This window comes from Bombina bombina, chromosome 4 (genome assembly GCF_027579735.1).
Source record: "Bombina bombina isolate aBomBom1 chromosome 4, aBomBom1.pri, whole genome shotgun sequence".
In the NCBI taxonomy this organism is placed as follows: Eukaryota; Metazoa; Chordata; class Amphibia; order Anura; family Bombinatoridae; genus Bombina; species Bombina bombina.
In genome coordinates, this window is record NC_069502.1 from 93,319,166 (window position 1) to 93,335,036 (window position 15,871).

General features: G+C 38.0%; 1 protein-coding gene across 1 annotated transcript in view; it reads left to right on the top strand.

Moving 5' to 3' along the window:
- Nucleotides 1-15,871, top strand: part of TRAM2 (translocation associated membrane protein 2) — a 208,692-nt gene that overhangs the window by 163,189 nt on the left and 29,632 nt on the right. Inside the window, exon 6 of the mRNA XM_053709551.1 lies at nucleotides 6,727-6,811. Within this exon, the coding sequence (XP_053565526.1) occupies nucleotides 6,727-6,811 (85 nt within the window). The remainder of the gene's footprint in view (nucleotides 1-6,726; nucleotides 6,812-15,871) is intronic.

Below are 15,871 nucleotides of genomic sequence, written 5' to 3' on the forward strand. Positions count from 1 at the left end.
GGTCGCAGGGATTTATCTGCTGCCTCCCTTTACAGATCGACATTATACGCCTCTACCATTACCTCTGTTGATATGTTTCAGTACTGGTTTGGCTGTCTGCTATATGTGGATGGGTTTCTTCTGGTAAGTATATATAATTTTTAAGACAGTCTCAGCTATGTTTGGCACTTTATCTTATAAAGTTTTAAATGTATATTGTATATATTTGCCATGAGTCAGGTCTGTGTATTTCCCTTTGCAGTCTAACAGTTTCAGCATGGAAATTATATTTATGGGAGTTTTTTAGACTTACCTGGAGTCTGTTTCTTTCAAAATTTTCGTGTGCTTAGGCTCGCAATGACGCAGGAAGTTACTTTTTATTACAACATTTTTGGCGCAAAGATTTTTGGCGCTAATTTGCGCCTGCCGTGACGCGAGTCGCGTCATTTCTTGAGACTTTCTTGTTGGAAGTTTTTTGGCACAAAGTCGTGCCTGTTATGACGCGAGTTGCGTCATTTCACTTGTTAAGCTTTGGCGCCAAAAGTTTCTTTCTGCATTGGGCAATAAAGGATTACTGTTTTTTTTTTGTTTGTTTTTTTTGGTGTAGTACAAATATGAAAATGGTTTGCTAATGAATGAAGTTATAAAATGCCCCTACTTTAATTGTCCAACGATGAGTGTACCATATATAAAATCTATTTTTATTTTCTTCTAATGACGTCAGTCCAGACAACCCACTAATATGGGCTGTACAATTGTCGTTAATATCCACCAATAGGATCCTTATTCTATGAATATAATTAATCTTCTTGTTTGTCGTCTAGCGAATGCGCAATTTGTTTAGTGAAGCCGATGCTGCCGGAAGTATTCTAATGGACACGCTATACTAACGCACAGCACTCACCTTTTCAGTGCAGGTATGCCAATCACTGTTTCCCTGTATTGAAAGCAGCACACCCACTCTATCTATTGCAGAGCGGATCTGCTGCTTTCAATATAGAGAAACAGTAAGTGATGTATTCTGACGTTTCTGAAGTTTGCGCACGCGCATTGCAGATAAAGTCCGCCACATTAATAGCTGGGTTGTCATCCAGGATAGGACGCTGTGAGCTGGTACCCCCGGAGGGGGTTTGGAAAATAATAAGATTGAATAATCATTGCGGCAAAACTGTAAACAAAATTAAAACAGACAGTACATTAATAAGTGTGTTGTTTTTTAACGTTCTTTGAACTCATGCTAATTTTTTTTTTTATTTTTTTTTTGCCTTCAGTGTCCCTTTAAGTCTCTCCCTCTTTTGCTCTCTGCTCTCATTTGTTTCATAGAGGGCTAAGTTGCTTGCTTTTGATTATTACCTTAATTTTATCATAAGCATTTTTTCCCATTCCTGAAACTGCTACTTTGAGGAAATTTAATATTTTGTTTAAATGTTATTTTTTCTTTTTTGTTATATTTTGCAAGATGTCTCAGACTGATCCTGCCTCTGATGAAACTGTAGGAACTAAGCTGCCTGAACACAATTCTACCAAAGCTAAGTGTGTATGTTGTAAAATTAGCTGAACTTTCTTCTTCAGCTCAAATATGTGGCACTTGTTATGAAAAATTATTACATGCTGATAATGTTTCTATAAGTACAAATACATCTACTGTTAAAACTTCACAGTCTAATGTACATGATACTCCAGTAGATATAAAAGATTATATTACTGCAGCCATAGAGAAGGCTATGACTGCTATTCCACCTTCAAATAAACGTAAAAGGTCTCTCCTAAACTCTCATAAATCTGATGAAGCTTGTATTGATCGACAGCATACTGAAGTATCTTCTGCTGATGAGGATTTCTCTGGCTCAGAGGATCCTACTTCAAAGACTGAAATTGATAACTCAACCTTTCTTTTTAAGATTGAATGTATTTGTTCTTTATTAAAGGAAGTATTGTTTTACTTTGGGTGTTGGTACTTCTTTTTAACCCTCAACAGTTAATATATCCTGAATTGTCTAGCATTGTTCTTTTACTTCAACATGCTAATCATTTTATTTGTGATGCTATATTTGATGTCATTAAGATTGATATTAAATCTATGTCTTTAGCTATTCTTACTAGAAGAGCTTTATGACTTAAATCTTGGAATGCTAATATGGTGTCTAAATCTAGATTACTATCTTTATCATTTCAGTGTCGTAATTTATTTGGTTCTCAATTGGATTCTATTATTTCTACTATCACCGGGAAAGGGAGTTTTTCTGCCCCACGATAAGCAATCTATGGGTAAATTTAAAGCTTCCAATCCTTTTCGTTCCTTTCGTCAGAATAGAGAACAAAAGACCTCTCCTTCCCCTAAGGCCTCTGGCTCTAATTGGAGACCATCTCCGAATTGGAATAAATCCAAGCCTTATAAAAAACAAACAAATTTAGCCCCTAAGACTGCATGAAGGTGCAGCCCTCAAACCAGTTCTACTGGTGGGGGGCAGATTGAAATTATCTCAACACATTTGGACAGTTTCTGTTCAAAATCAGTGGATTCAGAATATTGTTTCTCAGGGGTATCGAATAGGTTTCAGAATAAGTCCTCCCATGGGAAGATTCTTTCTTTCTCATGTTCCAACAAACCCTTTGAAGGCTCAGGCTTTTCGGAAATGTGTTTCAGACCTAGAGCTTTCAGAGGTGATTGTTCCAGTTCCTCTGCAGGAACGGGGTTTGGGTTTTTATTCAAATCTATTCATTGTCCCAAAGAAAGAAGTTTCCTTATTTAGAAGATATCTTGGTACTAGCTCAATCTTTTCATTTAGCAGAATCTCACACGAAACAACTAGTGTGGTTTCTTCAAGAACATGGTTGGAAGATCAATTTACAAAAGAGTTTCTTGATTCCTTAGACAAGGGTCACCTATTTAGGTTTCCAGATAGATTTAGTGTTCATGACTCTTTCTCTGACAGACAAGAGACAAATTAATTTAGTATTAGCTTGTCTAAACCTTCAGTCTCTATCAATCCCTTCAGTGACTATGTGCATGGAAGTTTTAGGTCTCATGACTGCAGCATCGGACGCGATCCCCTTTGCTCGTTTTTTTTATGAGACCTCTACAGCTTTGCATGTTGCACCAATGATGCAGGGATTATACTCGGATATCACAACTGATATACTTAAATCCCAACACTCACCTTTCTCTGACTTGGTGGTTTGACCATCACCTTTTTTTTTTTTGTTCAAAGGGTCTCATTTGTTCATCTATCTGGACTGTGATCACAACAGATGCAAGTCTTACAGGTTGGGAAGCTGTCTGGGGGTCTCTGACAGCACAAGGGGTTTGGAAACCTCAAGAGGCGAGATTATCAATCAATATTTTAGAACTCTGTGCTATTTTCAGAGCTCTTCAGGTGTAGCCTCTATTGAAGAGAGAACTTTACATTTTCAAACAGAAAATATCACAACAGTGGCATATGTCAATCATCAAGTAGGGACTCGCAGTCCTTCAGCAATGAAAGAAGTATCTTGGATACTTTCTTGGGTGGAATCCAAATCTTGTCAAATATCTGCGATTCATATCCCAGGTGTAGACAATTGGGAAGTGGAATATTTCAGCCATCAGACTTTACATCCAGGGGAGTGGTCTCTCCACCCAGATGTGTTTTTTCATCTTGTACAGATGTGGGGTCTTCCAGAAATAGATCTGATGGCCTCTCGTCTAAACAAGAAGCTTCCCAGATACCTTTCCAGGTATCCTTAGGCGGAAATGGTGGATGCCTTAGCAGTTCCTTGGTTTTACCAACCTGCTTATATTTTTCCGCCTCTGGTTCTTCTTCCAAGGGTGATCTCCAAGATCATAATAGAACAATCTCATGTGTTTCTGATAGCACCAACATGGTCTCACAGGTTTTGGTATGCGGATCTTGTCCGGATGTCCAGTTTCCAGCCTTGGCCACTTCCTTTAAGGCCAGACCTTCTGTCTCAAGGGCCGTTTTTCCATCAGGATCTCAAATCTCAAAAATTTGAAGGCATGCAAATTGAATGCTTAGTGCTTAGTCATAGAGGTTTCTCTGACTCAGTGATTAGCACTATGATACAGGCTCGTAAGTCTGTTTCAAGGAAAATTTATCATTGAGTTTGGAAAACCTATATTTCATGGTGTTCCACTCATAATTATTCGTGGCATTCTTTCAGAATTCCTAGGATTTTACAGTTTCTTCAGGATGGTTTGGATAAGGACTTGTCTGCAAATACTTTGAAAGGACAAATTTCTGCTCTTTCTGTCTTATTTCATAGATTGCTAAACTTCCTGACATTAACTGTTTTTTTGTTCAGGCTTTTATTTGTATCAAACCTGTAATTAAATCTATTTCTCCTCCTTGGAGTCTCGATTTGGTTTTGAAGATTTTACAGGCTCCTCCTTTTGAGCCTATGCATTCTTTGAATATTAAATTACTTTCTTGGAAAGTGTTATTTCTTTTGGCTATCTCTTCTGCTAGAAGAGTTTACAAATTGTCTGCTCTCTCTTGTGTGAGTCTCCTTATCTGATTTTTCCATCAAGATAAAGCTGTTTTGCAGACTTTATTTAGTTTTTTTACCTAAAGTTGTGAATTCTAACAACATCAATAGGGAAATTGTTGTTCCTTCTTTGTGTCCTAATCCTAAGAATTCTCTTGAAAGATCTTTACATTCCTTGGATGTGGTAAGAGCTTTGAAATATTATGTTGAGGCTACTAAAGATTTCTTCTAGTAAATTTATTTTTTCTGGTTCCAGGAAAGGTCAGAAAGCCTCCGCCATTTCTTTGGCATCTTGGTTGAAACTTTTGATTCACAAAGCTTATTTGGAGGCAGGGCAGTCTCCGCCTCAGAGAATTATAGCTCATTCTACTAGATCAGTTGCCACTTCTTGGGCTTTTAAGAATGAAGCTTCAGTTGATCAAATTTGCAAAGCTGCAACTTGGTCTTTGCCTACTTTTACTAAATTTTACCATTTTGATGTGTTTGCTTCCTCGGAAGCAGCCTTTTGTAGAATGGTTCTTCAGGCAGTTGTCTCAGTTTGATTCTAATGCCTTTGATTCGATTTTTTTTTTTTTTTAATTTTTAAAGAAAACTTAATTATTTTAGATTTAATTTCTCAGCGGATTTAGCTGTTATTTTATCCCTCCCTCTCTTGTGACCCGTGGATTTCCACATCTTGGGTATTATATACCATACGTCACTAGCTCATGGACTCTTGCCACTTACATGAAAGAAAACATAATTTATGTAAGAACTTACCTGATAAATTAGTTTCTTTCATAGTGGCAAGAGTCCATGAGACCCACCCTATTTTTTGTGGTTATGATTTTTTGTATAAAGCACTTTATTTTTTCCAGTTACTCTTTTTGTATGCTTTTTACTCCTTCTTTTACACCTCACTTCTTGGCTACACGTTAAACTAAGATATGAGTGAGGTAGGAGGTGTATTTATAGGCATTTGAGGTTTGGGAAACTTTGCCCCCTCCTGGTAGTAATGTATAATCCCATACGTCACTAGCTCATGGACTCTTACATAAATTATGTTTTTTCGTCCATTGGCCCTTCTTCCTTGAGTAGTAGCTCTTATCAAGCAGGAGCAGGCTCCGGTGATACTAATAGCTCCTTCGTGGCCACGAAGGACTTCGTTTGCTGATCTAACTGAGACTAACTGCGTGGAAATTGAACGAGAGATTTTTGGATAGAGTGATAGACACTTTAATCCAGGCTCGCAAGCCAGTCACTCGCCGTATTTACCACAAGGTATGGCGTACGTACCCTCGTTGGTGTGAGGAATCCAGTCTTCTATCGCACAAGGTAAAGGTTACCTGAATTCTATCCTTTCTCCAAGATGGTTTGGAAAAGGGTTTATCCGCCAGTTTTCTGAAAAGTCAGATCTCGCACAAGAGATTTCTTAGGGGCTTCCCTGTTATTTTTTTCTTCTGGCACCCCAATACCCTAATGTTTCTCTTGCTTTTCCTTGTTCCCTCGGCCGAATGACTGGGGGGATAGGGAAAGTGGGAGGGATATTTATAGCCTTTGGCTGGGGTGTCTTTGCCTCCTTCTGGTGGCCATGTGTTGATATTCCCAACAGTAATGAATGAAGTTGTGGACTCTCCCTATCAGGAAAGAAAGGAATTTATCTGGTAAGCATAAATTTTGTTTTTACTCAATATAACTCCAGAGTGTGGATGATTAATATTGAAGCTTTATGGCTAGTGTAGAGCCCTGTAGGTGCCCAGTAATGACAGTGTAGGAAGAATATAATGTGAGCAGGTGTTCTGTTGAAAACTCCAAGTCGTCAAAATCTTCAATTACGTCACTTCAGGTGATTCTCTCATTTTCACTTTTTGTTTTTGCCTCTGTCTGGGGGGGGGGGGTTAGGGGGGGTGCCCCACAGATCCACTGGCATCCACCCCAAGTGAACCTTGGGGAATGAGGTTTTACAAGAGGGGCTTCACTACCCTTGAACCCCCCAGGCAGATGCAAAAATAGACAGTGAAGATAGGCGCCAATGCTGAATTACAGTGCCGATCTGATTGGCCCGTGACTCTGTGAGGGACAGGATGCACAACCAATCAGATTAAGGGTTTGGGTGTAATTGGAGATTTCAACGAATTTGAATTTTTTCTCAGGACACAGGCTTAGAGTATAGGCTGTAGCGCTGCTTTTTATTTGGAAACCAATTTTCATTTCATATATCTATATTATTTAAATGAGTATATGGTTATTATTCACAATAATGTCATCTTGTTTTCTGTTCAGCTTCCAAGTCAAGTTCTTCTACCTGTGTCAACTTGCCTACTGGTTGCACGCACTGCCTGAATTATACTTCCAGAAGGTGAAAAAGGTCAGTTATTGATATTAACATAGAGAGTGAGTGCAGAATGTGTTCCCAGCTTTGTTAGGTTAAATGCACCAGCTACTGTTTTTATAGATATATATTGGCTACTTGTGGGATATTGTATGTAAATGTTTTCTGTAATTCTATTAAAAAAAAGGGGGGGGGGCTGTACCTGCGAGTTGTGACATTGACCTAAATAGTATTGGGGCTGACTGGGAAAAGTGAAGCAGGATTTAATTTAAAAATGAAATCCTGCAACCAATACAAATCAGATTACTCTGCTCATATTTTGACACAATCTCACCACCTTTTAGTTTGTGAGAAAAAAAACATTGAGATATGTAGGAGGAAAATGTTTACAGAACACTCCAGGTTTGGCAGAGAAATTAAAGCTACGCCCATGGTCCGCCCTTGTTCATTCCACTAGCAGAGGAGGGGACTCATTTTACAATAAGCAAACTAGTAGGCTTTGCATTCTGTATTATAGATACGATTTTCACAATGTTTTTTGTATTTCAATACTTCATTTATTCATCTTATGATTTTTGAGTCCTATTGTAATATAGCAAACAAGAAAAGACTGTATCCATAGCATATAAAAATCCCTTTATTGATAAAGCATGGGGATCAAACTACAACACAATGTTTCGGGGTGTTCCCCTTCATCACATAATGTGTGTTGTGTTGTAGTTTGATCCCCATGCTTTATCAATAAAGGGATTTTTATATGCTATGGATACAGCCTTTTTGTCGTTTGCTTGAGTTTTTGTGGGCTTGGTAGTAGCCCACTGTTGTTCCTAGCTATACGTGGACAATGCTGGTCTGACTTCTGTGTTTCCTAGTAATACATTCATCGCTTTTATATACTTGAAAGCAGGCAACACTGTTCTCATTGTAAACACTGCCTTTATATAACTATGACAGGGGCTTTATAGTACTGGTGAGATTTCTTATAGAAGACCAGGTTAATTATTATTTTTTTAAACCTTTTAACAGCCAACAATGTTTTTTAATAAATAATGCAGCTCTCGTCAACATCAGCAAGACTGCGCTATTACCCAATGCCTCCAAGATTGAGACATGTTGTAATAGAGCGTCTTGCCACTTTCAGAGATGCAGCATACTGAGTTTTTTTATTTCATTTAAACTGAAAGTATATAAAGGCAGAGAGCCACGTCAATTAAAAGAACCTTTGTATTTAAAGCATAGGGTCCACACAGCCAAAAGGGCACTGTAGACCGTCTCTGGGCTCTTAATCAGGAAACATGATGCTCTTTGGACCCGACATGGTAAAGAAGTGTTTACATTCATCCATATTGTAAATTTAATCTAAACCTAATACAGCAGGGTCAGTTGTGTACAATGAGCAATTGCACCTATCAGCCAATCAACACTGGTAGGAACTACACATTGATACCTGTTTTTTGTCAGTTTAAATTTTACTTTGCATTTTTTTCTTCAGGAAAAAAGTCAGCATATTTTAATGTTGACGGATTAGAGGAAATGTTTTGGTCTAATGTCCCTTTTAATATCAGCTACTTCCTGTGTACTCAGCAGAGCAGTAGTCATTTGGTTTATAAACCCCCCAACAACTGACATTCTAGCTTCCTACGTGAGAAATTAAAAAAGGGAAGAAACCAATTTTTTTCATGTAATTGGCAAGAGTCCATGAGCTAGTGACGTATGAGATATACAATCCTACAAGGAGGGGCAAAGTTTCCCAAACCTCAAAATGCCTATAAATACACCCCTCACCACACCCACAATTCAGTTTTAGAAACTTTGCCTCCTATGGAGGTGGTGAAGTAAGTTTGTGCTTGATTTTTATGATTTCTTCTATGATAAGCCCTTCTAAGCATTCTGAAGCCCAATTCCTCTCAGAGTACAGTGTTTGTCAGAGGGATGTGAAGAGAGTATTGCCTATTGATTTTATGGTTTCCCTCGTGGGAAATCTTTTCAAGGGTTCTCTGTTATTGGTCGTACAGATTCATCTCCTACCTCCCTTTTCAGATCGACGATATACTCTTATATACCATTACCTCTGCTGATAGTTTTCAGTACTGGTTTGGCTATCTGCTATATGTGGATGAGTGTCTTTCGGTAAGTATGTATCATTATTTAAGACACTCTCAGCTATGGTTTGGCACTTTATGTATTAATATAAAGTTTTAAATATATGTATTTTACTTATATTTGCCATGAGTCAGGTCTATGTGTATTTCCCTTTGCAGTCTGGCAATTTCGTTATGGGAATCATGTTTTAGGAAGTTTGTCTTACCTGGGGTATAGTCTTTTTTCCAATTTGACTTGTTTTTTCTTTGAAAAGCAAATAAGGCTTGCGAGGGCGCAAAATGCTGTTCTTTATTACGTCATTCTTGGTGCAATAATTTTTTGTGAGAATGTGCGTCTGTAATGACGCAAGTTCGTCATTTCCTGCGTCTTAGTTGACGCCAGGTTGTTTGGTGCGAAATTGTGTTTATGACGCGAGTTGCGTCATTTCTGGAGGTTTGTTGGCAGCAAATAAAATTTCAACTTTCTTTTGCGTTGTGCGTCATACTTGGCGCCAAAAATGTTTGTTTTATTTTACCCCACTTCCTATATGCTCCTTGCCTTCTTTATGCTCAGAGGGCTATGCTATTTGCTTTTTTGTCAATTTTAGCATTTGCATTTTTTTTCCATTCCTAAAAAACTGCTATTTGTGGAAATTTCTGTTTAAATGTTATTTTCTCTTTTACATTTTACAAGATGTCTCAATCTGATCCTGTTTCAGAAGCTGCTGTAGGAACCATGCTGCCTGAACACAGTTCTACCAAAGCTAAGTGTATATGTTGTAAGCTAGTGGAGATTATATCTCCAGCTGTAGTATGTAACAGTTGTCATGATAAGCTTTTGCATGCAGCAAAGGTTTCTATTAGTGCTAGTACAATATCTGTTGTTCCTTCAACATATAAAGTACATGATATCCCTGTTGATATGAAAAATTATATTGCTGATGTGATACAGAAGGCTATGACTGCTATACCGCCTTCAAATAAAAGGTCTTTTAAAACTTCTCATAATACTGATGAAATTTGTAATGACTGACAACATACTGATATATCCACCTCTGATGAAGATCTCTCTGATTCGGATGATCCTACTTCAGACATTGACACTGATAAATCAACTTATCTTTTTAAGATTGAGTATATTCGTTCTTTGTTCAAAGAAGTGTTGATAACTTTGGATATTGAGGAGTCTGGACCTCTTGATAATAAATCCAGTAAACGTTTAAATTCTGTCTATAAGCCACCTGTGTTTACTCCTGAGGTTTTTCCTGATGCTAATTCTGATGTGATTGCTAAGGGATGGTCTAAGCTTGGTACTTCTTTTGTTCCTTCTTCAAGGTTTAAAAAGCTGTATCCTTTGCCAGTAGCTAAGTTAGAGTTTTGGGGAAAAGTTCCTAAGGTTGATGGGGCTATTTCTACTCTTGCTAAGCGTACTACTATTCCTAAAGGACTCTCAGTCCTTTAGCGATGAAAGAAGTATCTTGGATACTTTCTTGGGCGGAATCCAACTTCTGTCTAATTTCTGTGATAAATATCCCAGGTGTGGACAATTGGGAAGCGGATTATGTCAGTCTTTACATCCAAATTGGTTTCAGCCTGTCAAAATCTTCATTCGCGATCATTCCCTTCAGTGGCTATGTGCATGTAAGTTTTAGGTCTCATGACTGCAGCATCGCACGCGATCCCCTTTGCTCATTTTTATATGAGACCTCTGCAGCTTTGCATGGTGAATCAATGGTGCAGGTATTATACTCGGATATCACCATTGATATACTTAAATCCCAACATTCAACTCTCTCTCTCCTGCTGGTTGGACGATCATTGGATCGTTCAAGGGGCCTCTTTTGTTCGTCCTTCCTGGACTGTGATTTCAACAGTTTGGGGAGCTGTTTGGGTATCTCTGACAGCACAAGGAGTTTGGAATCCTCAAGAGGAAAGGTTACCAATCAATATTTTAGAACTCCATGCTATTTTTAGGGCTCTTCAGGCTTGGCCTCTATTAAAGAGAGTATCATTCGCTTTCAGACAGACAATATCACAACTGTGACAAAATACCTGATAATAATAATAATAACTGTGACATATGTCAATTATCAGAGTGGGACTCGCAGTCCTTTAGCGATGAAAGAAGTATCTTGGATACTTTCTTGGGCGGAATCCAACTTCTGTCTAATTTCTGCGATACATATACCAGGTGTGGACAATTGGGAAGCGGATTATCTCAGTCGTCAGTCTTTACATACAGGGGAGTGGTCTCTCCATCCAGATGTATTTTGTCAGCTTGTACAGATGTGGGGTCTTCCTGAAATAGATCTGATGACTTCCCATCTAAACAATAAGCTTCCCAGGTACCTTTCCAGGTCCAGGGATCCTCAGGCGGAGATGGTGGATGCGTTAGCAGTTCCTTGGTCTTACCAACTTGCTTACATTTTTCTGCTTGTTCTTCTTCCAAGGGTGATCTCCAAGATCATAATGGAACAATCCCATTTGTTTCTGAAAGCACCAGCATGGCCTCACAGGTTTTGGTATGCGGATCTTGTCCGGATATCCAGTTGCCAACCTTGGCCACTTCCTTTAAGGCCAGACCTTCTGTCTCAAGGGCCGTCTTTCCATCAGGATCTCAAATCGCTAAATTTGAAGGTATGGAAATTGAACTCTTAGTGCTTAGTTATAGAGGTGATTAATACTATGCTACAGGCTCGTAAGTCTGTTTCAAGGAATATTAATTATCTGGTTTAAAAACCTATATTTCATGGTGTTTTTCTCAAAAATTCTCTTGGCATTTTTTTAGAATTCCTTGGATTTTACAGTTTCTTCAGGATGGTTTGGATAAAGGTTTGTCTGCAAGTACTTTGAGGGGACACATCTCTGCTCTTTCTATTTTATTTCATAGAAAGATTGCTAAGATTCCTGATATTCACTGTTTTGTTCAGGCTTTGGTTCGTATCAAGCCTTTTATTAAATCAATCTCTCCTCCTTGCAGTCTTAATTTGGTTTTGAAGGCTTTACAGACTCCTCCTTTTGAGCCTATGCATTTGGATATTAAACTACTTTCTTGGAAAGTGTTGTTCCCTTTGGCTATATCTTCAGCTTGAAGAATTTCTGAATTGTCTGCTCTCTCTTGTGAGTCTGCTTTTCTGATTCTTCCATCTGGACAAGGCTGTTTTGCGGACTTCGTTTACATTTCTTCCTAAGGTTGTGAATTCTAACAACATTAGTAGGGAAATTGTTGTTCCTTCCTTGTGTCCTAATCCTAAGAATACTCTTGAAAGATCTTTACATTCTTTGGATGTTGTAAGAGCTTTGAAATATTATGTCGAAGCCACTAAAGATTTCAGGAATACTTCTAGTCTTTTTGTTGTTTTTTTTTCTGGTCCTAGGAAAGATCAGAAAGCCTCTGCCATTTCTTTGTCATCTTGGTTAACGCTTTTGATTCACAAGGCTTATTTGGACGCGGGTCAGTCTCCGCCTCAGAGAATTACAGCTCATTCTACTAGATCAGTCGCAACTTCTTGAGCTTTTAAGAATGAAGCTTCGGTTGATCAAATTTGCAAAGCAACAACTTGGTCGTCTTTGCATACATTTACTAAATGTTACCATTTTTATGTATTTGCTTCTTCTGAAGCAGTCATTGATAGAAAAGTTCTTCAGGCAGCTGTCTCAGTTTAATTTTTCTGCTTATGATTTAAGTTGTATTCTTGAAATTTCTGTGAACAATTTGAGAAAAACTTATTTTTTTGTGGATTTAATTTTTTCAGCGGAATTAGCCGTTTTTATTGTATCCCTCCCTCTCTAGTAGTGACTCTTCTGTGGACTTCCACATCTTGGGTATTTCTATCCCATACGTCACTAGCTTATGGACTCTTGCCAATTACATGAAAGAAAACATAATTTATGTAAGAACTTACCTGATAAATTAATTTCTTTCATATTGGCTAGAGTACATGAGGCCCACCCTTTTTTTGACGGTTATGATTTTTGTATAAAAGCACAATTTTATTTCCAGTTCCTCTTTTTGTATGCTTTTTTACTCCTTATTTTATCACCCTACTACTTGGCTATTCGTTAAGCTGAATTGTGGGTGTGGTGAGGGGTGTATTTATAGGCATTTTGAGGTTTGGGAAACTTTGCCCCTCTGGTAGGATTGTATATCCCATACATCACTAGCTCATGGACTCTTGCCAATACGAAAGAAATGAATTTATCAGGTAAGTTCTTACATAAATTATGTTTTCGGTTATAAAAATGGAAGAACAAAAATAAAATTTAATTCTAAAATAGTGAAATATTCAGGTTGTAGACAGCTCTGCACGTATGGTATAAACGTGTCTGGTGTGCTGCAGTACTTTAGTGAGAAACAGGACAGTGAGCGCCATTTATATAAATAAAATGTGTAATGAGACTGAGACAACATTGAGGTTTTTAATAAGCAGGCTTTCTTCTTCAGTGGCACTTGTGGTAGGAAGAGAGAATATAATTATAATGTAAATGCTTCTGTGACACTGACTGGAGCTAAGGATACATAGAGTTTGTTTTATGCCAGTGTTATTGTACATTTAAAGAGGAATGGACACATTTTCTTGAAGGGTCATTACATTAATCACATATATCTGTAATTTAAAGTGGTACTGCTACCTTGAAGTATCTGATAACACTGAGCATGTGCATGTGATGTTGGAGAAAGCGATTGTGCTGCTATATAAATACTTTGTACAGGAGGATGGATGCTATTGGCAGTACTACTACATAAAAAAGCTTTCACACATTGACACAATTTCAATCGAACAAAAATGTTTTCATGCAATAAACATAAATTAGCCTCCACTGCAATATTAATGCTCATTGGTGGGAAAGGACGTGCCTTCATAAGCCTGGAAAAAAACGCTGTATTTAATGCTGCATCGCCATTTTTTATGAGACTGCACATGTACACCATCTCCTCAGCTCAGCAGAGTATGTTCTGTGTAAAAAGTTATACTCAGCTGCTGCCCAGCTGCAGGTAAAAAAAAAAATGAAGAAATGAACAGTAGCCAATCAGCATCAGCAGTGCTGAGGTCATGAACTCTTTTACTGTGATCTCATGAGATTTCACTTAGTTCTCATGAAATTTCATAGTAAACTTCCTTAAACTGAATAGGTAAATAACATGAGTGTGCACGAAGCTCACTCCCTTGCCTGTCCCGGGACAGACATACTGATTTGCTGCTTAAAGTCCTTTGCAATGGGCTTTGAATACTTAGGACATTTTGAGGTAAAATATCTTTCTTTTTTACATAGAGATGTTAAGGTGATATTTTCTAGTCCGCATTTTACAGCTTTGCTGCATCACTTTGAAGTGTTTAAACATTTGGGTATCATGGCCTTTAAAAACTTACCTCTCTCCTCTTCACAGCCGGAGCAGCTCTCTTCATACGTCAGCACTGACAAATCCGGCTTTCTCCAATAACCCCCCCACCCCGAGCAAACATTGCCTGAGGCCATGCCGTGATTGGAGGAAGCCGGATTCTTCATAGCTGACTTATGAAGAGAGGTTTTGTGGGCGGGGGAAGCTGCTCCGGCTGTGAAGAGGAGAAAGGTAAGTTTTTAAACAATACAGCTGCTTTGTAAACTTTGATGAACGAAAGTGCCCCTGTTTTTTTTTTTTTAATTTCTTTATTTATTCGAAGGGCATACATCAACTTTCAACTCAATGTACATATACATTAATGTAAACATCAGTATCCTTGATATAAAACAGAGAATAAACCATTTATTTGAAGCAATGCATGCCTTCATTTTCTGTAAATATTAACATTCCCCTCAGTCTTATTTCTCATCTCCTCTACCCACCTACCCCGAGGTGTCTCTGTTCTCCTTGTCTAGGTTGGTGTGGTCCTCCACTATGTGGTTGGACATACCTCTCAAAGTCAAGTTTCCATTCCCCTCTCAGTTGTGCCTCTAAGATAAAGGTAGTATTTCTTATTGGGTATAGTATTTGTAGCTGTTGTTTTTGATCCAATGAGTATAGGTATATTTCCCATTTGTTCATAAAGCGTTTTGTGCGTGTCTGTGCATCTATGCGTCTGTGCTTGCTCATATAGTAGTTGTTGGTGTATCTCTCTTTTAAGCTGTTGTAGGGTTGGGGCTCTCTGAGTTAACCAATTCTTAAGGATGACTTTCCTTGCCTGTAAGATTGCATTGTGTGTGAATGCTGTGTTCGATTTATTTGTATTTCTACATTCCAAGAAAACCAATGCCTGGGGTGTAAATGGTTCTAGTAGGATTCCCATTGACCTGAGCCAGTAATGAGTCATACTCCAAAATCTGACCAATTTGGGGCAGTTCCAAATCATATGCATTAATCCTGCATCCTCTTGAGCGCACCTTTGACAAGCTCCTATGGAGTCAGTTTCCCATACTTTATATAGTTTCGGCGTCACATATGCCGTTTCAAGGAGCTTAATGTGGGATTCTCTAAGATCCATAGATAGAGTAGCACGCTGAACTCTCTCTATACTCTGTTTAACTTGTGCTGTAGTGATCTCTACATTTAGTAATGATGACCATCTATCACTAATACGTTTTTGGGTACTCTCGTTAATCGGTGCCATCAAGGCTTTGTAAATAGGAGTGATAGATGTGTTTGTGCCCCTGTTTTTAATAGTATTTTTAAAAACCGGGCTTTCATTCATCAAAGTTGACCTTCACTTAAATATCCTAAAAAAATGAATAATTAAATGCAGTACAATTGCATAATCAACAAATGCATAATTTAAAAAAAAAAAAAAATGCAAATTTTTAAAGAGCAGTAGATTTTTATTTTTTTTATGACAAATTTAAAAGTTTACTTGAATTTGCTGGCCCTCTGTATCATGTGACAGCCATTAGCCAATCACATACCCATACAGATATACACTGTAATCTCTTACACATTCTCAGAAGCTGGTGCCTCAACGTGCACAATTTGATAATGGAAATAAAACAGGGAAGTCTCCTACAATTTCATTCTCTGAATCATGAAAGTTTAATTTTGACTTTA